The 27,218-nt window shown below is 51.5% G+C and overlaps 1 protein-coding gene across 2 annotated transcripts in view; it reads left to right on the top strand.

The window, feature by feature from the left end:
* SLC24A3 (solute carrier family 24 member 3) overlaps positions 1–27,218 on the top strand; it is a 100,185-nt gene that overhangs the window by 18,057 nt on the left and 54,910 nt on the right. For both annotated transcript variants that reach the window (XM_008630751.2, XM_017730433.1), the window contains exon 2: positions 20,075–20,151. In XM_008630751.2, coding sequence (XP_008628973.2) covers positions 20,075–20,151 — 77 coding nt within the window. The remainder of the gene's footprint in view (positions 1–20,074; positions 20,152–27,218) is intronic.

The raw sequence follows: 27,218 nt of genomic DNA, 5'->3' as shown, positions 1-27,218 counted from the left end.
TGGGAAAAGTATGTGCAGGGTGAGTCCATGCCATTCCTAAGCTCTGTGGGAAGCCACCGAGGGAGTAAATCAATCCCTTGGGTAGGATCTGCACTGCCCAACTCTGTGGCCCTCAAATTTTGTGCTCCTGCGGAAGCAGGCAGCTTGGAAACAATTACTAGAGGAGTTCATCCGGATTTGGGTCTTGGGACTGGTCTTTTTCATGTGTTTGCCGGCAGTTTGTGTACAGAGGTTGGAAGGCGAGCAGCTGTGAGTTGGGCTGGGGGAGAACCGGGCGCTCATGGGGATGAGCACAACAGCCCCAGCTCTGAGAGAGGATTCTGCACGGCTTCTGCACGGAGGGAAGCCAGTTGCTGAGCCCTGGCACATGAAGAGTTTCCAGCAGAGATCAGAAAATGCACGTGCTCGTTAGGAGTGCTCGCTGCAACAGTGTCAGCGCACGGAGGAAGTAATTCAGGCTGGAGCAGGTAAATGTAAAATACCGGGATAATCAGGGGGGTGTGGAGGCTCAAAACAAGAAAACAACACCTTGTTCCTGTTTGGTGCAGTAAGTAAAAAAAATGAAGTGCTCTCTGTACATACCCAGGGGTTAGCACTTAATTGGTGGACAGGGTTGGCACAAGAACAGGGGATGGAAATGTGCAATGATGGCAGGCTGGAAACAAGAAATTTCTAGCCACAAGATGGGTGGTGTGGAAGAACCTCCTAGAAAAGGTTGTGAGGGAAAACCAGACCAGCCCCAAACTGGGACCGGTGAGGTCCCAGCTCAAATCCAGTGTCATGCAGAAAGCCTTTACAGAACTATGGGGAGGTGTTTGTGGAGGTTCCAGACTGGAGCCCCAGTGGAGCAGCTTGCTCGGGTGGAGGAGTCCCTGCCTCGGAAGCTGAGGGGTCTCAAGGACCCTGTGGATGCTCTGCCACGTTTCATTCCTAAGCTGAGTGGCATTCGGGGGCACCAGGAGAGAGCAGTGGGAGCTCAGTATTCAGGTGGGAACACGTTCCTTTTCTGTTTAATGAACTGCCATGAGACAAAAAGATGAGCACAGCTTCAAGTAACCCCATCTCAGCCTCTGTGGGCTGGTACCTTTGTGTGCTGAGAGAGCTTCATCTCCAAGGAAAAACATGCCTTTTGCTTGCAGTCCAGGGTCCCATGTGCTCACCCACGTGTTGAGAAACAGCTTGCAAATCATTATCTGATTGGCATCCAGCCACTAAACTTCCAGTGACCTGCCTGCTGATATTATTATTTTGTGTGCTGCGTTCTCCTGACATATCTTCGTTGAGCACGTTGTATTGTTTTTGGAATAAATATGAGGGTAAACAGTAAAAACTGCAAACAGCTGCCAAGGATGGAGGTGAAACATAAACTTTGTGGCTGGTGTTGGAAATAGGATCTTTGGTCTGGCCGCCCTCTCTGGAAAGGGGCAGGCTTGTTTGAGCAGTGCCAAAACAAAGCGCACTTGACCTTTGCCATCCCTGGATGCCAGCTCAGAAGGCCTTGTATGCAGAATCTGGCTATTTTTGGATCTTGCCCCACAGAGGAAGTGCTGCAGGTGAGTGTCTTGGTATATTTGGGAGACGTAGAGAGTTTCTGCAGTGGGCCGGGCCAGAGGCTTGTTTTACTATCCCAGCTCCAGCAGAACCAGTTGCTCTTCAGCAGTCGCATCCGAGTTGTGGAGTCTGATAGGCACTGACAGGACCTGCCTCCCGTGAGTTAGTCTAATGTGCTTTTTGAATGAATCTAAACCTTTCGGTCTCTGCAGTCCAGCACGGACGTAATGAGTGCTAGCCATCTCTAAAATCCCAGGGAGCCGGGGTGGCTTTTTGTGTCACACAGGGCACATCGGATGTAGGACTGGCAGCCAAAACCAATGAGCAGAGCGGGAGTTTTGGAGCTTATCGTTCCAAATCTGCCACCAGCCAGCTGGGTGAGACTGGGAGAACCCTTTTGCATGACTGCTTTGTTCACTAAGAAGGTTCAAGTTGATCCTGCTGTCCATGCCGGGCCCAGTGCAGCGTGGTTGGATCTCGGGTGGAGCCTCCTGACTCTTTCCTGAGCAGTGAGGATGTTAACCCTGTGGTTTTTCTGTCCTCACAGAGTGTCATGGCCTGTTCTGGGTGGGGAAAGGTCTAACCTGGAAAATGCAGTGAGCAGGAGCGGCTGTCTCTGAGGGAATCAAGGGGATTAGCAAGTGCCTGGGAGGGGACAGGAAAGGCAGATTGCCGTTGCTGACTGCGCGCTCCCTGGCAGGTGAGGGTGGCCAGGTGCTAAAGGTAAAAGTGCAAATCACACAGCAGGCAGGAAAGGACCAGATGGAGGAGTGATTCGGGGGTGCTTTTGTATTCCTGGTGTTTCTCTGGCGTCTGTGAACTGTTGGTTTTTTGTGCCGTGAGTGATGGGACCCTAGCAGAGAGTCTGGGGATTCCCTCCGTGGCCTGGTGCCAGGGGGATCATCGAAGGTCGGCTCGGGTAATGCCTCGTTAGGGAGCTTGATGAGCACTGGAATACTGCTTAAATGCAGACTCCAGTGTTAGGGAGTTCAGTTGTTTCTTTCTTCTGTTTTAAACACACCTGTTGAGTGTTTAGAGACGTTTCAGCCAGACCTGCTCACCGTTGTCCCCGACACGGGAACAGCTAAAGCTTCCCAGATCCCTTGCAAGCGTTCCCACTTCCAGTTTAAATGAACTCATTATGTTTCAGCTTGGCAGCAATAAGAGGAACAACGGGGAAGAGGGAAAAATCTCAGAGTTAAAAGAGATTTCAAAAACACCTCAGGAAATGTTCCCAGCCAACCACAAACCCTCCCTGGGGATCCTATCCACATATTAGAGCTCCAACTGCATATATCAAATGGTTCAAAAAGGAAAACTTGGCCTCTGTAGGGCTTGGATGGAGAGCAGGCGGCGGTGGTGGAGTGCCGGAGAGCCTCACCCTGCGCAGGAAAAGCCACCCCGTGCGGGGCTGACCTGTCATGAGCCGGGAAGCCTTTCAGGAAACTAATGGGAAAATGCATTAGGTGGGGATGGTAATGCTTTCCCCAGGCATCATGCAAGGGAGTGCTGCTTTACAGATTAATTCTTTCCCCGTGGTTGGGGCAGAAAAATATTCTGCTTCACTGATCGATGGAGCCTCGCTGTGGGAAAAGCACAAAGTGTGTCCTGTTTCCATGGCTGTGGGACCGGGGCAGGCCGTGACTTTGGGAGACGCGACGTTTTTGTTCCATGGCTCTGTCCCAGCCGCCTGCGGACACCTGCGGAGCAGGCCAGGGAAAAGTCAGGCGTGGAAAGGGAAGAGGGAGAACGTGCTTCCCTGCATGGCACGTGCCAGAGCGCTGGCAGGGGCTAACTGCCTGCACCAGGATGTTCCTGCTCTGGCTTGGTTAACAGTGGGGCAGGGAGCTTCCTTCTGTCCAGCCACCACGTGCAAACGGAGTTGATTTTGAGTGGATCGGGGGGTTCAGATCCTGGTCTCAGTCTCCACACTAAATTATGGCATTGACAGCAAGCTGAAGTGTATGTCCCAGGTTTCCATCAAACTAACCGAGCACTGGGGTGGGTCAGATCCTCTATCCTTCAATGCCTGAGCTGTATTCCATGTCCAGGTCCCCCTCCAAGGGGCCCAGACCTCCGAAGCTGTGTTATTCCCACCTTGCGCTGTTGCCCTAGAAACCAGCCCTGTACATTCAGGGCTTCAGGTGTATTAAAGCAGTCAGCAGAAAAACTTTCCTTGGTTTTGGTTTGCTGTGGCTGAGCTAACTTGTGATAGGGAAATTCTCAGCAGAGAGCTGAATAAAATCGGGACTTAACAAAAATAATTTAGTTTTCCGTAAAAGCTGTGTGGTTTGAGTCCCATAAAATCAGGCTTGAAGGGTTTTTATTGGGGTTTGGAAGGGGTGGGGTGGTTTCCGGTCTGATGCTGAGCCCGGTGGAAACGTGAGGAAGTATTTCAGTCCGTGAGTGTGAAAGGCAGTCCCTCGGTTCCGCGCTGCCTCGGTGTCTGGTGAGTCACTTCACCCCCCCACACCTCTGTGCTGCTCAGTGATGTGACGGTGGTGATGCCTGTGCCTGAGAGGATTAGTCAGCTCTTCACAGCAGCTTCGGGAGATCTCATGGAAAGGAGCCTTAGAAGTGGAACAAATTGGTATTTGCGATCCAAATACTTTGTCGCTTCTTGCCCAGTTCCGAATTTGCAGCTGCCAGCAGCAGCCGTGTGCCCTCGCGCACAGCACAGCCATCCATCATTTTGGAGCTGGTTTTGTGAGGGAATGCAGGGGGCACTAATCCTGGCCAGCAGCACGGCTGCAGGGGCTGTTACCCTCCCGGCTTTGTGGCCCTGGTCCCCTTGCTCGGCTCTGTGTCCAGGTGCTCGGCAGAGATGTGCTGGGTCACTCTGGTCACTGCTGTTACGTGGCAGGTTTCTGTTTTGTCATGTTAATTAGCATGGAATCATGAAATTGTTTGGGTTGGAGGAGAGCGCTTTGAAGGTCACCTAGTGCGACCCCAATTATATGGTGTTTCTCTGGGGCGTGAACAGTGAGGACCTGGAGGGGGCCTGGGGCTGAGAAGAGGAGGGGGGGACGAGTTACCCAGAGCTAGGGCAGGGAGATGTGGCTTCCTCCAGCTGTGCTCCCACATTGGAAGGGGATGTTTGGGTCTGTGACCCAGAAACATTCGTGTTTTCCAGCTCAGGAGCTTCTGTGCCTCCTTCAGGAAAGGGCCAGAGGGTCAGAGCTGCCAGGCTCCTCTAGCCAGGACTGCTTTCCTCTCCTGGTTGCTGCTGGGAGCTAACAGTGCAGAGAAATAAAGCAGGTACTATACCTGGCTGTGTTTGTCGTGTTCCGCAGAATGGCCACGAGGATCTTCCTGGCTGAGGAGCTGTGGCTTCCAGTCTCATTGATTAATATTCAGCTGCTCTTTAGTGATATTTTGCTTTGCTGAACCTTCATTGGAAACGTGGCTGTGGTTGTTCTGTCAGGGCCCGTAGCAGAGGTCCTGTCAATCCCTAGTGTTGGGTGCCTGACAATATCTGTGCAATATTTTACTTTTTGACCAGGCCATAAGAAGCACTTTCACTGGTGGCTGGTTACTGAGCATTGGTGCCAGATTTAGGGCTGTGCCATCCGGTAGGACAGTGGTCATTCCTGTAATGGATCTCCTGTGTTCACCAGTGCCGTAGTTCCAGCAGAGCCCAGGGATGGCCAGCAGTGGTGCTGGGGCCGTTTCAAGGGTCTCTGGGGTTTTGCTGTCATTTAGGGCTGTGTTTGTTTCAACAGCCTCCTTACAGTTTGTTGTCGTTGATGTTTGCACCCTGATGATCCCTGCAGGGATGATCCCCTGCAGGGATGATCCCTGCCCCTGGGATTCCTGGTTTGGAGGTGTTTGTGGTTACCTCCAAAAGTTGATACTGAAGGAATCCAGAGAGAGGGTGCGAGGGCTTCCACGTGCATTGAAAAACGTGGCCTTGGTTCACTAGAGAAAAGCTTTCCTGCAGATCTTGTCCCCAGCTAATTTCAGTAATTGTTTCTTTACCAGTGCCCTGTGTAAGTAGTTCCACGCTCACCCTGGATTACAGCAGCATGGATCCAGGTCCACGTGCGGGGGTTTCCATGTTGTGCTTGCCATACAGTGTTTCTCCTCGAAGGGCTGAGGCTGCTGGCAGCAGGAGATGCCAATTTTAATCAAAGCCTGTCATTGCAAACCCAACTTGTAGTGTGTTTGGGATGACGAGTGTTCCTCGCCACGTGAGCTTCCTGAGGGCAGCCCGTAGCACGGGGGACAGGGGTCAGGAGTTGTGGCCATTGCCTCTTATTTGGGGCTTTTTCCTTTCTCAGCCTGCCATACTGTGGGCAGTGGCAGCGGGGCACCCCTCGGCGGGGGGGGTTCCCCCCCCTGCCATACTGTGGGCAGTGGCAGCTGCACACCTCTGGGCAGGAGGGAGGTGGAGGGGACACTCTCCTTCCCCAGGCATCAGCAGAGGCACCTCGGTGGAGGAATCGGCGTCCTGGAGCTGTGAGAGAGAGGAAAGAGAGTGTCAGGAGGCAGAATGGAAGAAGAGAAATTTTTCTTTTCAGCTGTTATTTGCTGCCTGGGTTGCAGGAGGGGCAACGCTTGGGCTGCGCAGAGGGCAGCAGGGCTGTGGCTCTGCACAGGGGTTGCACAGGCTGTCTGGGCTTGAGCAGAACACCCAAACGTGAGCAGACCCCTCTCGGGCTGCTGTGCTTTAACCAGCACACAGGAGCGGGAGCAAACTGTGCTGCCCCTTCCTGCAGAACAGCGGGCTTGGTTTGCCATACCCCTTCTCAGCAGCTCCCTTCTCAACCCTGTTACCCTGTAATAATTTTTTCTGTCTGATTGATGTGGAATGGTAACTTGGGGGGGAAGGACATGGGCTGCGTTTTGAATGTCTCCTGTGCCCCGGTTTTGTGTCTTCAGCTGTAGAGTAAAAGGGATGCCTGCTGACCCAAGGGGGCATCTGATGGAATTAGCAGTGGCTCGGAGCTGACAGGAGGCAGCCCTGAAAGATGTTAGTGCGTGCACTGGTTTCTGCCAGGCCTGATTTGTGCTCTGGCACCTCAGTCTGCTTGCAGAGGGGCACAACTGCCTTGCTGTTCATGACTCCTTGCCTCTGCATCCACTCTGCTTCCTGGCAAGCCAAATGCATTGGCTGTACAGTGGTCCCAGCTTGTCGGCTTTTAAAGCCTCTAAAAACTCAGCCTGTTTCAGAGACAGAGCAGGAGACTGCCAAGCACCATGGTGTTGTCATCTTGCTTTTTCCGAGATGTCCCTGCATCTCACCGCTGTGACAGTGAACTCTGCTGCTGCCCCCTGTGCTTTGGGAGATCCAGTTTAGCCCCAGAGATGCCGACAGCAGTGCGTAGATAGAACGTTGCAGACCTTTTCCTTCCTTCACCAAAAAAACCCGTCTGAGTTGAGACCTGTTTGTTTCCTGCGCTGTTCTTGTCTGGGATATCACGGCTGTGCTTGCTGTGGTTTGTCCTCCACTTCCCCTGGCAGGGGTGAGAGGGGTGTGAGGCCCTAGGAAGAGGCTTGGGTATGAAACCGTGAGTACAAAGGTGCTGCTGTGGAGAGTCCCCTGATGCTCGTGTGGCTCGTGGCAGGGCACGGCGGAGCTGCTGGCTGCTGTGCCAGTGTGTGTGCTGGAGGTGTTGGGGAGCCTGTGCTGCTGAGGTCGATTCCGGGCCCACCAGTGACTCCAGGGAGAGCAGAGCTGGGCCAGGAGCTGAGCATCCCACGCACTTGTGGGCAGCCCTGTGGTGCCCGCCCTGCCTGGCCCAGCCTCGCCGGCCGCGCTGTGGGTACCACTCTGGGGTGGCCTGGCTGATGGCCAAGCTGACATTGGGCCACCTGCAGTTCCCTGGGGCGAATCTGCTCCAAGCTCCCGAGAAACCCCCTTGCTGTTCAGTAAAGCGCTCCTTCGGCGGCGCCCGGGCGCTCTGGAGGGCCCTGCCATCCCGCGGGTTGTTTGCATGCACAGGCGTGCCTTGCCTGGCTCTCGGCAACCCCCTTTTCCCAGGCCGCTGCAGCCGCAGGATTCACTGTTTCGTGCCCGTTTCCCCGAGCTCCGCGTGGCAGCCGGGCGCCACAGCCGCGTGCCCTGAGGCTTGGCAGTGCGGAGCTCGCTCTGTGTCCCGGGCCTTTTGCGAACACCCGGAGTTTCCCCCGCTGGCAGCACTTCCACACGTGTCTCCGGATCCCGCTGGGTTCTCGCCCTGGTTCCGACCAGTACCCAGGCAGGGAGAGGTGCCGTGCTCGGGCCTCCGCGTGGCTGGAATGACACCTGGAAACGATGCCACGGGAGACTGCACTGGGGTGCACAGGGTCCCTCAGTAGGTGCGCCCCTGAAATGGGACTGTTCGTGCAAAGGAGATGAGAGGCCTTTTTCGGGCTGTTTGCAGATTAATCACGGCAGGGAAGTGTAACAGTTATGCAAAGGTTATGCCACCAAGGGAAACGTGGTATTTGGCTGTGTGATTGCCGCTGAAATCCACTGCCCTTCTGGCTAAAGCTCCCCAAAGCTCTTTGAAAGTGTCTGGCATGTGTTCCCCGAGTGTGACACAGCGGTGTGTAGGTCAGCAGAGGAAATTAGCCTGGATCGCTGTGCGGCTGAGGGGAGCCTCCTCCTGACAGGATGAATAGCCAGGAGCAGCTCACAGCCTCGCTGGCTCGCTGCAGCTGGTTCTGGTGTGTCCCCTCTGTGTACCTGCTCACATCCCGAGCCGCCTTCTGTCCTTTGCTGGGCTGCCTGGCCGTTCCTGCTCCTCATGCCTTGGCCAGGCCTCTGGCTCAGCATCCTCAGTGGTACAGTGCTTTTCTGCAGCCTGATGGAATGCTAGGAGATGCTCGCCATCCTCCCTGGCTTTGCTTTAAACGTGTTTTGTCTCCTTGCAGCCATTAAAACTAAAAGCCACGTGCTGTGCAAGTGGATTTTCTCTTTATTAATGCTTTCAGGGGCTCTAGGCCTCTTCTCATTGCAGCGCATATGTGCATTGTTAGGAAGTGGAGCTGGACTGTGAATTTACCATGTGAAATGCCTGAAGTTTTAAGCATCTGCATTTTTCTTGTGGATCAGGAAGGTCCCAGTCATAGCTGAGGAGCAGTTTCCAGAGCAGATCACAGGACCAGCACCCCAGGGGTCTGTGCAGCAGGCAACAAGGGATCGCCCTGGTTTTAATGAAGTGCCCTTGTAACTGTGTGTTGGGATGGGATGGGATGGGATGGGATGGGATGGGATGGGATGGGATTGATGGATTTCATGTGAGTCAGGGCACAGGCAGCAGCACACAGTCCATATTTGGGCCCAGCAGCTGAAGGTGGTCAATGCCCTTGTGTGGGAGCCTGTCCTGGACCCAGTGGGGGTGCAGGTGGGTCCCTCATCCCAAGAGTGCATCCACAGCTGCCAGAGAAGGAAGGACGTGAGCACATGGCCCTGGTCTACACATGTGCTTCTTCCAGAATCTCTGGAATTTGCTCGCTGAGAAGCAACATGCAATGGGAGAGTCTTGTCGATGATGTGACCCTTCTCCAGCTCCAGCCCTGCCGAGAGCAGGCAGGGGCTGTACAAAATGTCATGTCTGGCTTCCTCAGGGATCAGCCCTTCACACAAAGAGACTTTCCTTGAGGGTAGGAATACTGCTGTCTTGTTTTTCCACCTTGGAAGGCAGGGCAACAGGAGTGGGGATAGGGTGATGAGGTGGGTGATGCTTGATGTAAAAGTGGAAGGTATTAAATAAGGCACCAATGGGAGAACATCTCTGGGGTGCTCTTTTTCTGTCTCCAGCTGTAGCTGTAACATCAGCAGTGCAAGCACCACCCCGACCAGCCGACCTTTTGATGACACAGGATTTTGCTGTAGAAAACAGAACTTGGAGGGGTTGCAAGAGGAGAAATAGTTTAAAAGCCCCTGCAGATTGCTATGTCGTTGTCCCCTTCCTGCCAGCTGGCCTGTCCATCCTCCGCTTCCCGCTGGCTTGTGGCACCTCTGAAACCAGGACCACACCCTTCCTCCTTCTCCTCTGGCAAGCCTGAAGCTCTGGAGGAGCACCAGAGTGCAGTTCTGGGGTGCTCAGCGAAGGAGAGGCTGGAGGCACTTCTTCTAAATGCTTCTCATTTGTTGCCCCATAAATGTAGGCTCTTCCAGAGTAATGAAGTTGTAAGTGTATCCTCTGGAATTGATTGAAAGACTAGTTCGCTGCTGTTAAGGTATAATCCCACTTTAAAGACTCTCTCGTTTGAAAAGATCGTCTTCTTCTGAGACTCCTGATATTACCAAGGCAATTGCTTCCGCTTAGGGAGGAAGGGGAGGAAAAGAATGTAATTGGGATAAGAAAGAAAATGAAAAAAGAGCCTGGTAGTACCTTCATAAAACAGATGGTCTTTTCTCCAGCCACACGTGAAATAGAGTTCTGCCTGTGTGGGGATTTAGATGTAATTACAGCTGCCCTTGTAGCTTCCTCTGATGCCCTCTGAAGGAGGAAGAGAATTGTGCGTGCGCCGTTGTCTCTCTTGAAAAAAGGCCTGGGGGCCTCGCGGTGTGCACACATCCGTGTGCCGGCATTTCGGGTGCTCCGGCTGACGTTCAGCCAGGAAAAGAGACTGCTCAAACAGCAGAGCGAGATCCATGACTGGATCTGACCAGGGCAGCCGAGGGATGGGTGTCCCCCACTGGAGACGTGGCATCGGGGCTGTGTGGACGATGGCTGGGGTGTGTTGGGTAGGCTGATCGTCAGGCTGGGGACAGCCCCCAGTGCTTCACCCAGAGTGAGTGAAGGTCAGGAAACCGTAGTAAATACCTCGTGGTGCGGGCTTGTTCCGGCTGGAGAAAGGAAGGGACAAAGAAGGGGGGAGAACAAGGGGCGTGTGGGTGGAGACCACAGCAAAAGCCTCCCTGTATAAAAGGTGTAGCTGCTCACTGTGTATTCTCTGCCCAGGCAGGCAAGAAAAAGCTCATCTGCACTTGATGGCTGTTGGTCAAGTTACCTCAAGAGAGCCTTTGGGAAGAACGAATTCTCAGGGATCCACTGAAATCAAGCCACCCTGTTTTTGTGGCCAGCTTTCTCTTGTCATGTGAGGGAGTTGAGGGGGTTCCTCCTTCCTCTCTGCTTCTCCTTTCTCCCAGCAGACAGCAATGAATGTTTTCCTTGTCAGCACAGAGACCGTATAAATGTTTTGTGTATATAAAAGGCACAAAAAAACCTTAAGCCATCACAGAGAGGAACTATTCTTTCACTTCTGCATGGAAGTCAGGCTGCATTCTGATTGATCCTTTAAGGCCAAGGGACTGTGTTAGGAGGTGAGAGTGGGGTGTGAAAGGAGCTGCCATTGATGGTGTCCCTGTCAGCATTGTCACCTGCATTGTCACCTGGGCTGTAGCCACACCAGTGTCACCACTGCTGATCTGCAGCCCTGCAGTGAGCAGGGGGTGCTGCCTGTGTCCAGTGGCCGCTGCCACCAAGGAGCTGGGACTCTCCAGTGGGCTCTGCTGGGAGCATCCGGGGGCCTGGAGGGAGGGATCGCTCCGAGTGTGGTCCAGACCCAGTGGGGGTGCAGGTGGGTCCACGGCTCGTGGCGAGGACCCCCACAGCACCGTGCCGCCTTTGGGACAGACCTTCCCGGCAGCCTTGTGCGGTCAGGCTCCGCAAAGCTGGCCTCATCCACATCGTCATTTGGGAACTAATAAGCGTGAGGCATCCAGATGGCAGGAATGATGTGTGTATTGTAGCAAAGCTAATGCTAACGCCCGGTGATAATGCAGTGTTCCATGGGTATCGGTAGCGATGTTCTATTCTAAAATGGTAATAAAGGGCACATTTGCTTATTAGTAATGAATGTCAAGCCATTCACCATCATGAAAATATCCTATTTCCATGACTTTGATAAATAGCTGCTGAAGCTCATGAATTTTTAACAGTAGTCCTATATTTAGGGGCTTTCAGTTTCTGAGTGAGATGAAAGGCTCTTCGGAGATGGAGTTCTGGAAGCGCCTTGTCTTCTGCAACCACTGGTACCTATTTAAAGCCAGTGTTGTCTTTCTGATGTATGAATAGTGTGTTGACATTGATTGATGTGATTTTTATGCTGGAGATTGGGCTCTAAGCCTGCCTGTCACCATAAAGAAAGATGCATAACTGCGGAGGGACCTGCCGTGTACTTTGCTTCATCTGCATGTGCTGCGTGTTCACTTTTCCCCACAGTCACAGAATAAACCGAACTGTGTCTTCTTCTGTTGTCTGGAAACCAGCTAGGAGGAAAACAGGAAAGCCAAACTGAAGTCTGTCAGTGGGACCCCAGAGGAAAGGGCAGGACCCAGCTCTGCCGCGTGACGCAGGACGGCAGGCCTTGGCCCTCTGTCCTGCCTGGGCTACTGGGAGCTCAGAGCAAAGCCTGTGCGTGGGTTTTCCAAGGATCTGGACCCTGATGGTCCTCACTCTCTGGCTCGGTCCCCTGAGCAGCACTGAGCTCCTCCATCAGGGACACTCTTCTGGACAAAATGAGAGCAAGAAGGAAGAGTGTGGCACTACATAGATAATTACAAAGGAGACAAAAATCTCTCGAGCTTCCCGTGCAATTCGGAAGCCGAGATGTGGGGAACAGAAGGCGTGCACTTTGTCAGGGCTGTGGTGGGGAGCCAGAACCCCCAGTTTAATTGACCTCAGCCCTAAGCACTGGTTCCAAAGGGTGTTGTGACAGCCTTGCTGCTGGAGTCACTTTGTAGCAGATTGAAGTAAATTAGAGATCCTTAGTCAGTGCTAATTGCTGGAAAGCTGTTGGTTTAGACAGGGCTGTGGTGGTTCCCATCCATGGAGGACCTTGCTTGCTGCACCCTCTTCTTTCCACAGCCATCCCCAGTTCCCAGCTGGCTCTTCTCAGCAGAAGGTGTGCAGTTGCCCCGACTCTTTTTAGAAACAATGTGTTTCATCCCGTTTCTTGGGACAGCATGTGTCTCAGTCTTCTCTGAGACAGTCATTGCCAAGTGCGTGATGAATGCGTGTAACACTGAGAAAATTGGTGAAATCTCAGCCTGGAGTAAGGGAATTGCTGGTGGCAGGGTAATTGGTAGGCTGAGAAACCTCCCAGCTGAGCCTGGACGTGATGAACTTCACAGTGCAGTAGCTGAGAAATTGGATTAAATAATGCTGGTAACTCTGGGGACCTGTCGGGCGTGCGGGTGGTGTGAGCTGAGCGCCCGAGGTACACTTGGAGGAGCAGAGCGGTGTTCAGAAATCCCAATAAACTGAAAAAGGGACTCGAGAAGGTGTGAAGACATTCAGAGGGCACAAGTAAGTGCCCTGTGCTGTGGGTTTCAGCCAGGCAGAGAGCTGACTGCAACTCTCTTCCAGAAGAGCTGGGCTTGTGGCTGAAGCCAGAGATGTGGGGATGGCTTGGAAAAGGCTGGCTGTCATCCTGAGAGCCGTGCTGCTTTGTCACCTGAAAATCCCTCCCATGCTAATATTTACACTCCCAAGAATTCCCTTTTAGTGTACTTTCATTGCTCCATCAAAGTAAAGGATTGCTCTAATTTCCCTTTTATGGATGCTTTAGTTAGGTGTAGCATTTTAACATTGCAATCTTGGAATGGAAATTTTCCTGCCAGTTTTATATGCACAGAGCAAAATGATGGACGTCTGAAGTATGGAGCTCGCTCTGATTCGCTAAATATATTTACATAAGATATAAGCGCCTGAGCACTTCAAGCACCTTGTGTTTGGATGGAAATGGGAGAGGATGTCTTGGCTTCTGTTGTGGCTGAGAGGGGAAGGGACCAGATCCCTCTGTGTGCCAGGAGTGTAAGCTTAAATGGAAAATCCTGACATGCTTTGGGGTCCTGTCCTGTGCTCCCCAGGGTGTCAGGACGGCAGGGCCGCCCTGCCGTGCCAACCAGCTCTTGGCCTCTAGAGGGGACAGGCCGTGTGTCCTCATTGTCCGGGATTAATCTCCAAATAATGGTAAACACTGGCAGGGCCGCCCTGCCGTGCCAACCAGCTCTTGGCCTCTAGAGGGGACAGGCCGTGTGTCCTCATTGTCCGGGATTAATCTCCAAATAATGGTAAACACTGATTATGTCGAAGTAAGAAAATAGTTAATGGGGTGCCTAATGTAAAATAACAAAGAGATTGTAATAGCTTTAAGCATTTATACGTTCGAGGGAGCTTAAAGCGTATTAGAGCTGCTCCGCAGATGAGCCAGGACAGTTTAAATGTTGAAATTCATTTGCAGGCAGTAAATCCCTGCCCTGATGGCATGTGAGAGGCAGAGCCCGTGGCAGCCTCCGGGCTCAGAGGGCTGGGGTGGCCTGGAGCAGAACTCACTTTGGCAGCAGGGCAGTGCTGAGTTGGGGGCTGGACGCCGTGGCCTTCGAGAGCTTTTCCAGCCTAAAGGGTTCTGTGATGACTCTAGGACCTCTGTCCCCCCTCACACCCTCCTCTGGCCCAAGGTGCTGTCCCCGTGCCACATTCCAGGTGCTCACAACGGCGTTGCCCTGCTGCTTGCTGGGCAGGGCTGGCTTTGGCTGGCCCACGTTGGAGCTGCCTCTGTTCCTGGACCACATGTTTAAGCCACAACTTTTAACATGTTTGTGGCAAAATCCAAAAGTTTGATTCTTTGCAGGAGGTTGGGGGTTTTTTTTGCCGGGTTCCCAGCCACCCCTGTAATGGGGCTAAGACTGAAGCAGACAGGGGAGTTTGAACTCAGGGCACAGACAGGGGAATTTGAACTCATGGCACCCCTGCATCCAGTACTTGGGATGCTGAGAGATTAAAACGTCCCTTCCTTTTCCCCCCCAAGAAAAGAAGAGAGGTGACAGGAGCATCTCTTCCTTCCCCGGTGGCTTTGTAAAAGTGCTTCTTGTAAAGTTGCCTTTTTTGGTTAGTCTGCCCATGGATATGAACACAATATAAATATTTGTTCCCCAAAATAAAGCTAATGAAAGAGGGACTGTATTCTGTTCCAAATGAAAAGAAGTCCGGGAACTCCAGAATAGCTGTAATTAAGCCAGTAAGTTATTAGGAATTTCTGGCAGTTCATGTGAGGACAGGAGCCAGCCAGGGATTTGTTCTTTTCTTGCTGTGGTTTCACTGAGAGCCTTCCTTGTGCCAGCTATTTCTGACCAGAGTGTGTGGCTGATAATGGATCACTTCGCAGAAGCGTTGCATTTGTCAAGGGAAACATCTTGATCCAACACCGACTGTGCTTAGGTCTGTAAAACTTGTAACACTGGCAGTTCTGCTGGTACCTCCCTGCGCCTCCTTTCACAGGGAGGAATTGCTGCTCAGGAGGGGGGACGGGGGCACAGAGCAGAGCAAAACCTGCTGCAGAATCCCAGGAGGGTTTGGGTTGGAAGGGACCTTAAAGCCCACCCAGTGCCACCCCCTGCCATGGGCAGGGGCACCTTCCACTGTCCCAGGGTGCTCCAAGCTCCATTTAACCTGTTCTTGGACGCTCTTGGACGCTTGCAGGGATCCAGGGGCAGCCATAGCTTCTCTGGGCCGCCTGTGCCAGGGCCTGCCCGCCCTCACAGGGAACAATTCCTTCCTGGTATCCAATCTACCCTTGTCCTCTGTCAGTTTAAGTATCCATGTGTGTGTGTGTATATATATATATGTATATATATATATATATAGTGTGTGTGTGTCTCTATATATATATATATATATATTTTAGCAGCTTAACTATAGCATGGTCAAGTGAAACACAGGAATATAAACGCTCAAAGATCCTGGGAAACAATTGCCAGATTCGTGCTGTGACAGAAATTAGTTCTTGTACTGAACAAAGGAAAGTATAACCTTCTCTTTAAAGGTCACTTGCTGCTGTTACTTGGCTTAAACTCTCTCTGAACCGTATGCTGTTGCATATTATTTATTATTTCTGATTTCTCCCCCATTTATGTTGAGATATATTTGCTTGTTGCCCTTGGATCTTGATGCGCCCATGACCTTGCAAGCGACTCATTTGCACTGAAGCCAGCTGAAGGCAGAACCTTCTTGACTTCACAAAGGCTCTGCTTGTGTTTGGGGGTTTGTTCCTTCAAGACTTTACTTCCTGCAGCGGAGGAAGGCGTCAGGAAAGCGTGTGTACAGCTGGCATAGAGGAATAGCCCCATGATGGAGCAGGACTTGAGCCACACAGCACGTAGCCAGGAGAGTCTAAAGAAAAGGGGGACCACACAATATGGGGTGTGCAGGGCTGGTCACTTGGTGTGCCTCTTTCGAAGGAAATGCATTTTGCGATTTCTGTGCAGTTGTGGACATCTGAAATTCTGGAGAAGTGGCAGTCAGATGTGCATGGAATGAGAAGCAGCTCAGCTGTTAGGGATGCCCACAGAACCACGAGCGTTGTGGCTGTGTGTGCATGTTTGCACCCAGATAAAACAATTTACTGTGGGGGGCTGTACCCCACGCTGCTTCAGCTGCTGGTTTGCAGCAGTTTAGTGGAGACACGAGTGAAACATTAGAAAAATGTTTTATTATTGATGCATTACCACTGTTTGGCTCTCTTTGCATTTTAGGTCATGCCACTGCAATGCAAACACCATTTTCACTTGGCAGACAGTAAAACATTTATATATATATATTAAATGTACACACCCTCCCTTCAAAGAGAATTTAGCTCATCTCATTGATTTTAAAGGCGGCTAAAGATGTTCACAGTCCCTTGCCTGCGCCGTGTGATTTAACTTCGCTCCCCATGGGAACAGGGTTTGGTGGGCTGTGTGTGCCCGAGCTGGTCTCCAGGCAGCGGGAGCCGTGAGGCTGCACAGATCCAGCAGTTCCTGAGCCCCCTCACCTCCCGTGCCCGCAGGTTCACCCTGGCAGGTCCCCGCTCCCTGTGAGGGGCAGACTGCAGGGATGCAGAGATGGTACTGTCCAGGGGTGCTGCTGGAGGTCAGGGGATTGGGTGAAACACTCTGCAGGCAGGTGCTGAATGCAATGTTGTTGTGTACCCTGAACCCAGCAGCAATCTCAAGCTTGAGTTTAATATAATGATTCTGAGTGTGCAGGTGGAAAGGTAACCAATTGCTTTAAAGTCTGTTTTTGTTTCTCTGTGTGAAAAGGATGCATGGATGCAAAAAATTGTCTGGGTTCACATCACAAGATATGCTCCACTAACATCTGTCCCTCACAGGTGACAACAGCAGAACTCGCAGGACGAGAATCGTGGGGACAGCATGAGACAATGAACCAAGGCTGTAAATTTGGGAGTTTTCTGTGTTGGTAATTCATTGGCCAGGCTGAACATCTTCTGCCTGTTAAAGCAGTGGGAGATTTCCCAAGGGTTTTCTTGTCCCCAGAGTAGATACACTGGCTAGCGATACAAAGACTTCTTAAAAAATAAGTGTCTGTCTCAGCTTTTAGAACTACGGATCCAGTACAGTGCTGGGTTTTCTGAAAAGCAATCCCTTTGGAGAGGTGGGAACATTAAATGTGAGAGGGAAAGGAGTAGCTGGGAAGAGGGTTGTGAAAAGTTCCGCTCCCTGAGGAGTGGTACAGCAGCACCTTCCCTGCACGCCTGGCCTAGGCAGAGACAGGTTTGTGTTGTGCCAGCAAACCCTCTGAGTGCAGTGTGATGCAGAGCATCCTGTAAGTCATCTGTGGCCGGGGCTGAACAGGGTTCCAGCTTTGAAGAATTGCACACTGATTGAGAATAAAAGGACAAGAATTCATTCCAGCTCATTGCATTAGGACTAAAGTAATCTTCCCTTGGTGGGTGTAGATCCAAACTTTTCATCTGAATCTGGCGATACCTTTGTGATGGTGTCTCCAGAAGGTGCGGGCTCCCTGTCCTGCACAGCAGCCACTGCCTGTCAGAACACCTGGAGTCAAGTGCAAAAGAGCACAGCCTCTCACACCTAATGCTCATCTGTTCCTGTAATATTTAACTCCCTTTCCAAGGCCGATCCATACCTTGCTAACAGCCACGTAATTCCAGTTAGTTCTGAATGCTAATAATCCTAATATTTTTTCATAGTTCTGCAAGTTGCTGGTGCAAGGTAGAACTGCACCCCTGGGAAGGAGTGTTGTTTTGAGGGGCAGACTCCTGCCCTCAGCTTTCTGGGAATGTGCCCCTCAGGAACTGAAAACTGGGACTGAATTGTCTATGTCCAAGGGCTGGAATCCCCTGGGAATGTGCTGGGAATGCACTGGGAATGCACTGGGTGCTGGGCTGCTCCCGGAATTGTGTCTAATGCCCACGCAGGAGGTGACTGGGGAGGTTGCTGAGCTCTGTGAAGATCCCGCCCTTCCGCTGCTCCACGCTGATACCTGCCAAGTCTGCAGGACCAGAGTGGATTATTGGGCAGAAGTCTTTCGTTCTTTGAGTTTAGGTTCATTGGCAGGGTGGTTGGGGTTTTTTATGTGCAATCAAAACAAACCTGGCAAAATCTGCACCTATTTTCTGTACAAAGGCTGGGGACTCTTTTAAGCGAAATAACAAACTGTCTGAGCCTTTATAACCCGCTAAATAGGGCAGCTGTTGTTGGAGTGGTGTTCCAGCAGCACCCTTTATTCCTTCTTAGAAAGGAGCTCCTGTGTTTTGCAAAGCTCTCCTCTTATCTGTACTCATCTGCACCTGATGCAGCTAATAAAAATGCAGCAGATTTCAAATTTGCATACATTATTTTATAATTGCATGCTTCCAAGTGTAACCCACCAAAAGCATTCATGTTTGGGCGATGTCGTGGAGGATGTGGTGATGGACATCTTGGATTTTCTCCGAAAAGGAGGAGCATTTCCTGCCAGTGTGGGGTGGAAACCTGAACCCGAGGGAGCACTGGGCATTTCTGCTGCGCGCAGGAAGGAGGGCCAGGATTGCCAGCCACTGACACTAGAGACAGCTTATGCTGTTTTTGTAGTGTGTTTTCCCTGTATGCCTTTACCTTAGGTGCACTTCAGGCTCCTTGAACTTCCCAGAGACTCTTGATAAAGGGATTGGATTTTTATCGTCTGTCGGAACTGAATGTAAAGTCTCGGAGGCGGCTGCAGGAGGGGGGGAAGCACACACGTGTGTTAGCAAACGATCTCTCATATTGCTGCGGGCAGACCTCCCCGTGTCTGCCTTTGCTTGTGGAACGGGAAATGGTCAGGAACGTTCCTAAAGTTGTGATGAAGACATCGGGTCTTCACGTAATGATGTTTTGATGAGGAAAGATGAATCCTTTCCGCCTGATTTACCTGTATTGTCTCCCAGCTCCCATATTGTTTTGTGTTGCTTGTTGGGGTTTTCCTCACTCCTGCCCTTGTGCTGGTATCTCCCCGACTACTTCCTTAGGCTGCACACACCTAAGGGTGTTTCTGGCAACTTTTGTCAGCTCTAGCACAGCACACGTGCTGGGGTGGGAGGGAAAGGCAGCCTGGCAGGAATAATTCTGCCTTGGAAGGAAGTAGTCACAGCTCCTGGAAGTAGTTACAGCCTCCTGGCAGGCGAGTCCCGACTGGTGATAAGATGTCACGGGCAACGGCTGGTTCTAATAAAGGAGAAGGGTATTGCAGCACTCCTCCGTTGCGGATATTTTAAGGATGCCGTCTGTACTGCTCCAGTAGCTAGTTTGTTAGGACTCGTTATAGAACTTACCAATCCATAGGAATACAATTAACAGCAATAACCCGAGCCTTTGGGCAAAAGGGTGTATGTAAAAGAGAGTGTTTTCCTCCTGAGGTGCAGTGCTTGGATAGAGCTGTCGCTGTTCCTTGCATGAGGAACAAAATTAAAATGCATCTGCCTTTTGCTCAGTTACTGCTTCAGAGGCAGCAAAACCAGGAGAGTGAGCCGGATTGTTTTTCCATTTAATCATCTGTGCAATTGCTAATTAAGTTCCTATTGCCAGAGCTTTATTAACGCTAAAGTTGTGAAAGGCAGGAAGAACACAGTTTGATTTTTTTTCCCAGCTGATGGCTGAATGTGAAGAACTGACCATTTGCAGAAAGCTGTTGTTCCAAAATCTGAAATTACTGAGAAGCACTTGAATGCTACAGCATCATCTTCACACTGGCTTTTTGGTTTCTAACCCAAAGCCATTCCTGCAGCCTAGTTGGCAGGCTGTCCTTAAGAACTTTATAATCCAATTAACATCCAGAGCAGTAATGAAGCATTTGAGCAAATGGAGGGAGTTTGTCTTTCAGTGACTTGCGACAGAGCGTTTGCAGCAAAGGCTGTGAAGCGCATGGTGCACTCCTCTCAATGGTTCTGTGGATTGCTGGGCAGTGGGAAGAGAGCTGCCAGCCCCTCCAGGAGGTACTGCACCTGCTCTGGACAGCTCTGGCTGCTTCCCTGGAGGAAGGAGCCGTGCTGGGCTCTAGGCGGGTGTCCATCCCCCCTTGGGCACCTGTGGGTCACGGGGTGGTGCTGGCCGCAGAAGCAGATGGCGCAGTAAATGTTTGGGGAAAGGTGGTGCCCGAGGACAAGGTAAGCTGAGCCACAGGGAGGTGAGGCAGAGCCTCTGGCAGGCGGCGGCAGGGCTGGGTTGGGCAGCCTCTCACTGTGTTACGGAGCAGCACGTGGGGCGGGTGTGAGTAGCTGATTAAACATCTGAGCTTTCTTTCCCCCTCCCCACTTTTTGCAGCTCTCCATGAATTCCCCAATGACATCTTCACGAACGAGGACAGGAGACATGGAGCTGTGGTCCTGCACGTCCTCTGTGTAAGTGTTGTGACTTTGCCTTTCTTCTCCTGCTGGCGTGGACAGGGCCTGGTGTGCTCCAGAGTTCTGATTGAAGTTATTTTCTCTTCGGTGCATTTTCATCTCCTGTGTGGACTGTGAGGTCAGGAGTGTGATAGTTTTTGTTCTTGGGATCTTCTGATAAAAGGGAGTCAATAATGGGAGGATGGTTTAAACTTGTCTCCTGCTTTCATTTCTTCTGTAGACACCATTAACATGTCAGGCTGTAGGAAGGAGGAAGTTGTCTCTGAAAATGGAACGGTTTGGCATCTTTAGAATGAAAACTAAATGTCAGAGAGCTAAAAGATGCAAGATTTCTGCAAGCAGTAACTCTGGAACACTCAGCAATGTATGGGATAATATTATTGACATAGAAATATCCATGGGGTTACATGGATTGGAAAGTTTGCTTTATCAGCTCTACACGTTACATTAGAACCATTCTTAAGCAGCCAAGAAAATGCCCACTTCTAATGAGTGTTTAAAAGCTTTTAATAATTTTTAGTCAGCTTAAATGAGCAGTCACCATTAGCTGTGAGAAGTGATTCATGATTTCTTTCTGAGTATAAATTAGATTGTATTGTGTATTTTAATGTGAGCCCTCTGTGTTAGGATTTTATTTTGGCTAAATGGCTGCAAAAATTTGTTGAATAACGTTGCTATTGACTGTGCTTGGCAAGTTCAAGAATCCCAAGTTTCCATGGGAACATTGAGCTTTGAGATGTTTTGGAAACTGAGCACTGGGCCCGAGCTGGATTTTTTATCACCTGCAAGAATGCTCCTTAAAATTCGTGCGTGAATTCGGTTCTGAATGCACTGAATGCGCCTTTAACGTGTATCAAAACGGAGTCTGGAGGACTGAACTGTCCACTTCAGAATAAAAGGAAAAATCTGTTTTTAATGAGAAGTGGAAAAGCAACCACTGTCCCAGCAGAAATGTACTCAGCTTCTTCTCTTCTAACAAGGCAGCTCCCTCGATCCGTCAGTGCCCCATCATTCTCCGTAGCAGTTTTGTGGACTTAGGAAGATTTACTGGCCACTCTTTGTCTCGTGGTCCCTGAGGTGCAGGACCTGGCCAGATTCAGCCCCTCGAGCACTGGGGTAGCTGGGGACAACCTCTTGCCAAAGAAGAAAGTGATACTCAGAGAAAACAGACAGCTGTCAGCATTTAGCACCCTGCCTCTAGTCTGGGTTGGAAGGGGTGGTCTTCGTACGGGGGTGATGAGCCTCCAGTTCTGTTTTGTACCTCCTGGAAATAGTTGCCAAACGTGTGATGAAATCAGACCATAAGTAGAAATGCACTTTTTGGGGAAAAAAGGATACAGACGCAGTTTCATTGTCCTCCACCGAGGTTTTCCTCATGGGTTTGAGGAAACTGGGCTGTAAAAGGGGCTCTATAATCATAGGGAGAACAATGCAGTGATGATTAGAGGTCATCATCGTGCTTCTCATGTTAGTAACCTCCCCTTAAACAGTTTCTGTTCATTTCAGTAAAAATGTTGTTCTTTCTCCCCTGCCCCTTTGCCCATACTTTCATGTTTATTTCTGAAAGACATCAAGGCAAAGCTGGTTTACCAGAAGAAACGGGACAAAAGCTATCACTGGGACCTTGGGGGAGTGCAGGAGGCTTCCCAGGGCATCTTCTCCCCATTGTTTAATAAGAGGGAAAAGAGACCCAAGCAAATCTTCACAGTGGGGCTGTGTGAATTACTGAACACGATCTGATGCTTCACGAAGATGAAAGTTAATCCCTAGACACTTGAAAAATCTAGGAAAAAATGGGCAGTTCAGCAACAGTTTTAGGCCTGAACTGAAAATACTTTGGTTTGAAGAAAAAGTGGGCCACTGAGGGCCTATTACAGGTTGGAGTCACAGTGTTTAATTTCTCCTGGATACTTTTTCAGAGCTCATCAGCTGACTGCTTCACTGCCGTTCATTATCTCCATGTCCCCTCTGAGAAGAGGCTGAGCTGCTACAGACAGTAACTGCCCACTAAGTCACCGGTTTGGGATGTTCAATTTGGAGGGTCCAGGGTCTGCATTTTAAGTCTGGTGCCGTTCCTGCAGCCTGGGAGCTCCCCAGCACCTGAGGGCTTCTTTTTGCAATCTTAACATTGCCGTTTGTAGAATCATAGACTGGGCTGGATTGGAAGGAACCTTAAACGTTACCCAGTTCCAGCTCCCCTGCCATGGGCAGGGACGCCTTCCACTGTCCCAGGTTGCTCCAAGCCCCGTCCAACCTGGCCTTGGATGCTTTCAGGGATCCAGGGGCAGCCACAGGTTCTCTCAGCAGCCTGTGCCAGGGCCTCAGCACTCTCACAGGGAAGAATTTCTTCCTAATACCCCATCTACCCTTGCCCTCTGTCAGCGTGAGGCCATTCCCCCTTGTCCTGTCATTCCAGGCCCTTGTCAAAGTCCCTCTGCAGCTCTCTTGCAGTCCCTGTGGGTACTGGAAGGCTGTGTAGTTGTTCTCTTAGCCTTTTCCTGGTTTTCAGTTTGTTCCAGCTGATGTTCCCACGTGGACCTTCAGCCCTGCCGTGCTCAGGGACGTTGGCACCCGTTACCCCCTCGAGACGGGAGGGAAATGGCTTTGCTGAGAAATTCCCAAGGTTTTAGCTGACAGCTGAGAATGGGGGGTTTGGGCTTCTGCAATATTCCGGCGTTTCTGACGGCACAGCATTGCTTCCCCTTTTCCCAGCTTTCTCCAGCAAATCTGGAGTGTGGTACTGGGATATGTTGGGTTGCCAGCACAAGGAGCCTGTGCATGGTCAGAGTTGAGCCTGTCCCTGGGCAGAGCTGGGCCCTCCACGCTGAGCAGGGTGGAGGAGCAGTGTCTGTGCTCAGCCATCCCTCCTGCTCCTGGCTGGCCACTGCTTCCTGTAGCCATGGGAACGGGGGCTCTGACAGGCACCTGCCTCCCTCCTGTGAAGCGCTCGGGAAATGTAGGTCGCCCTGGACAGATCCTGTCTCTGTCTATTTCTGCATCGGGTCAATGCCCAGACACATCTCATTTCTGCAGCACAGAGCTGTCTCCTCGCGGGGCGATTTCTCCGGTGCCCTGGCCATCCGTGCTGATACTGTGTGACTGCTGCCGGGCACATGGTGGTACGCAGGCTGCTGGCCAGTGCAAACCCGGGCTCTGTGGCTTCCTGCTTTGCTTGGGGTTGTTTAATTTCCCTGCAACAATGGAGTTTCAGGTGGGTTTGTAATGCAGGCAGAGTTGAGGAAAGCCCCATGCTTGGTTAAAGTGGTTTCAGGGGTGGCCCCTTGCTGGTCCTACTCTCCCCCCAGGGCAGGGGGTCTGTGGGGCAGCAGCAGGGACAGTCACCTCGGCCTTTCCCAGCCCCCGGGAAGAAGGCAGGGCTGTGGGGATGGTTGCTCCTGCAGCGTTATGCTCTCTTGTGAAAAGCTTCTTTAGCTCAGTAAAGCGAGTCTAAGTTCGAGTATGAAGACTGCCACGGGAAGCTCAAAGGACTGCTGGACAAAGATGAAAAATGGCAGTTTCTGTCCTGTGCAGTGGAGCAGGTATTTTGAGTAAGATACTTAATCGCCTTTGATGCATGTTTGTTTGTTAGAATCATCATTTTAAAATCGGTCCTAATGTAGTACTTAATTTGGCATTTATAATCCTTTTATGCAGGGCCATTGCATTTTCCTAATTTTTTAATGCCCTTCGGGGGAGGAGGACTGAGTGTCTTTTAAGTGTGTTGCCTGGCTAAAGACTCCCACATCATCACTTGGAGTGATGCTGGGGCTGAGACTCGTTTTGTGTGTTGTGTCCTCCACGTTGTGCTCTGCTGCCATTGCACAGGCTGTGCTCTGTGTCCCCCAACCACTTCCTTTATTCCCAGTGGCAGCTTCAGGTGGAGCAGGCTTCAGTCCGTGCTGCCCTGCTCCTTCCCGGAGCTGCTGCTGCTCCCACGGTGCCTGCGAGGACAGGGGGGGTGTGTGCTGACGGAAAAATCTGTGGGGCTCCGTGGTGGAGTCTCAGGATGACTTCGGTGGGAGACGATACCTCCTCATCGGCTGCTGAGTGTCTCAGCCATGTGCTGTTGGCCTTCTCCTCATGGGATGTGCCGTGCAGACTGGCCTCCCTGATGCTGCTGCCTTCCTTCCTCTTGCATAAAATAACCCCCACTGGTCACCGGTCTCTTTCCGAGTCTGGCTTGACATTAAATTAAATGTTTTGGTTGTGTTCCTGCTGGCCCAAACTCTAAATATTGCTTTGTTTTGCCTGTTTAAAAAGCAAACAAACAAGAAAAACCCCGCCAAAAAAACCCCAAAGAACTTCCAAGGAAGTAACAGTTACTGCCTCCATGTGTTCACTGACTGTGGGTAGCTTCCAGTGGTTTAGTGTGTGAACAAGGCTGGGGTTTAGCCAGATACTCCTTAGATTCTGATGCTTTACACTTCATTGCACTCCAGCCACTTGAATAAAATTAGGGAAGACTCACAGCCAAAACCAGCTTTGCAACAAGGTCGTTACAGTAAATGCTGGAGCGTACAGGTCAGCGTGGGCTCAGCCTGGTTGGTGCTCTCAGCCTGTTGTTAGCAATCATCCTGAGGAGTGCAGGAGGTTTGGCTCTGTGCTTCCAGCTCCTGCAGCAGGGTGCCAGTCCCCACTGCTCCGGGGGGATGAGCAGGAGCCTGGCAGGGGCGGGCAGTTCCTTCCCATTTGTTTTTCCCTTCCTTACTCATTTCAGTGCCCTTGTTGCCTTTCGTCTTGTACCTGATCCTACTAATGAGAAGGCATGAGTGGACAAGAGCAAATTCCCTTGTTACCCTTGAAGGTTGTTGTTGCGCCATCTAAAAACCAGGACACCGTGAGATTCCACTTTAATACCTGCCCATGGGTGCTGGGAGGTGGAGATGCTTTGGCAGTCCTGCATGCACTGGAAGCAGTACAAACCCTCTCCTGGGATCATTTGAATGTGCATATAAAAATTCAGAGAAGGAATTTTCTAAACTGAGAAACTGGTGGGCATCGTGCCCCTGGTGCCTCTGGTGAGCACTGCGGGGCTCGGCTTGGTCTGAGAGCACCCACAGATGGTGCACTGCACGTGTGCCGGGGGTGGGGGCAGCTGGGGTGAGCTGGTTGGGCTCTGGGACACGTGTTGCTGTGGTGGTTGTCTCCCCTCAGCCCCCCTTTCCGTGCCTGCCTCCAGGAGGTGCAGGAAGAAATGCCAGCAGCCCTGTGCTCCGTGGGTGTGGGTCGTGTCAAACGGAGAGGACACGCTCACTTTGCAGGGATGATGCTGATGGACAGATTAACGTTCTTGAGAGGCATTACTGTGTGTTTGGGCAGGACAGCGAGGGCACGACCCACTGCAGATTAATATGATTAGCAGATCAAAAATCCAGGCTGAAGTTAGGCAGCCACTGTCCCTTGTATTTCAGTGGAATTTGGCCACATAGCTCTCCGGGACCGCTTCTGATCCTTGTTCCTTTGATGCACAATGCCTGCCAGCCACTTGCTTCCTTTATCTCTGTTCATACAGTTGGTGTTGTTGTCAGCAGCTAGTGCTCCCTTTGCAGGATCAGGTTCTTTGCTGCGCCCGACAGAGTTGGAGATCTGGAATTTTGCTTACTCTTGTGGTCCTCGGGGCTGTTTTGCAGCGTAAGATTTTCAAAAAGCCTGAGTTACACTTACTGTGTTTATGAGGAGGGACAAAGGAGCAGAGAAGCTGTCCAAGTGGCATTCTAGCACCTGTTCCTCAAGATTGTGTCAAGTTCATTGGTTGTGAGGAAATTCCCATCTCTAATCCTGAAAAATATACACTTGAATTATTTTTGAGCTCAAAAGGCTTTCGTGGCTGAGATGCACAGTAATTACTGGCTTTTTGCAGCAAAGTTGTAATTCTGGCAAGTTAGAATCGGTGGTTTTGATGTGGTTGGGGGATTTAGACCTGTTTCTGGAAAATCAAAACAAGAACAAAAACCTGGGGGCCATTTTTATTGCTGCTTTCTCTCCAGAAAATAAATACTCCGGTCTCCTCTGCATCACCTGAGCCTCTGCAGGACTTCAACCACAATCAAAGCCAGAGGATCTGTTGGTGACGTGCTTGTAACTGGGGTTCCCTAGGATTAAGACACTGTTTTTCTACAAATATTGGCCACTTCTCTCAGCTGTGGTTACTTACCGGAGCTGCACTGCTTGTAGAAGTAACTCTGTGCTGGTACTTGGCAGGTGTCCCCAAAAAGGCGGAGCTGTCTCTGAACCTTCTAGCAAGGCCGCTCCACTTGGACAGGGCCGTTTTGCGCACGGCTGCTGCAGCGCGCCGTGTCCCAGGCGGGTGCTGAGACCAACCTCTCTCTCTGCACGCCCAGAATTTGGGCACCTCTGTGGCCGTGTGTGCTGCAGCAGGAACCTGCCAAAGGGAGGGAGTGAGAGCCAGGATGGAGGGCAGAGCTCTGGCAGCACGTGTGGGCAGGTCGTTCCCGGCTGCCGCGGGATGCGGTGCTGGGAGCACCACAGAGCCCGGCGCTGCCCGGCCGGTGGGTCCCCAGAGAGTGCAGTCCTGCTTCTCTCCCCCTTCCCTGCTGCCCCTTGGCTTTAGAGCTTTGCTGGGCTCTGCAGGGCCGCTCTGCTCCCCGCAGCGTGTCCTGCCCTTGCTCCTCTGCCTCTCTGCATTCCCGGCTCCGTTCCTTTCCTGCAGGCCTGTTTGTGTGAGCGGGTGCCGGAGCAGCCTGTGCGGCCTCGGGGCTGTGCTCTGCCGGTACCTGGCATGCTTTTCCCCTGGTCTTCCCCTATGCCAATGGGTGTTTTCCTGTCCGGTGGCGGTCTGTGTGTTGAGGTGGGGCGTGAGATCCTTCCTTCCCTGGGGGCACTGTGGGCCAGGTTACGCTCCAGGGCTTTGCTGCATGGATGTGAGCCACACTGTGCCCTTTGCCTCTCGGGGCAGAGATCAGGCCCCCAGCACATTCTGTTTAACAGTACAGAAACATGGGTTAAATGCTTCTTGCGTGAAATTAAAGAGCTGGTTGGCTCGGTGTCCTTTCGAATCTTGTGTTCCCCCTTGGTTTCATTTGTTCCTATGTGAAGTTCAGCAG

Source organism: Corvus brachyrhynchos, unplaced genomic scaffold (genome assembly GCF_000691975.1).
Source record: "Corvus brachyrhynchos isolate BGI_N302 unplaced genomic scaffold, ASM69197v1 scaffold133, whole genome shotgun sequence".
Taxonomy (NCBI): Eukaryota; Metazoa; Chordata; class Aves; order Passeriformes; family Corvidae; genus Corvus; species Corvus brachyrhynchos.
The sequence above is the reverse complement of the archived record's forward strand: the minus strand, read 5'-3'. Positions and strand labels throughout refer to the sequence as shown.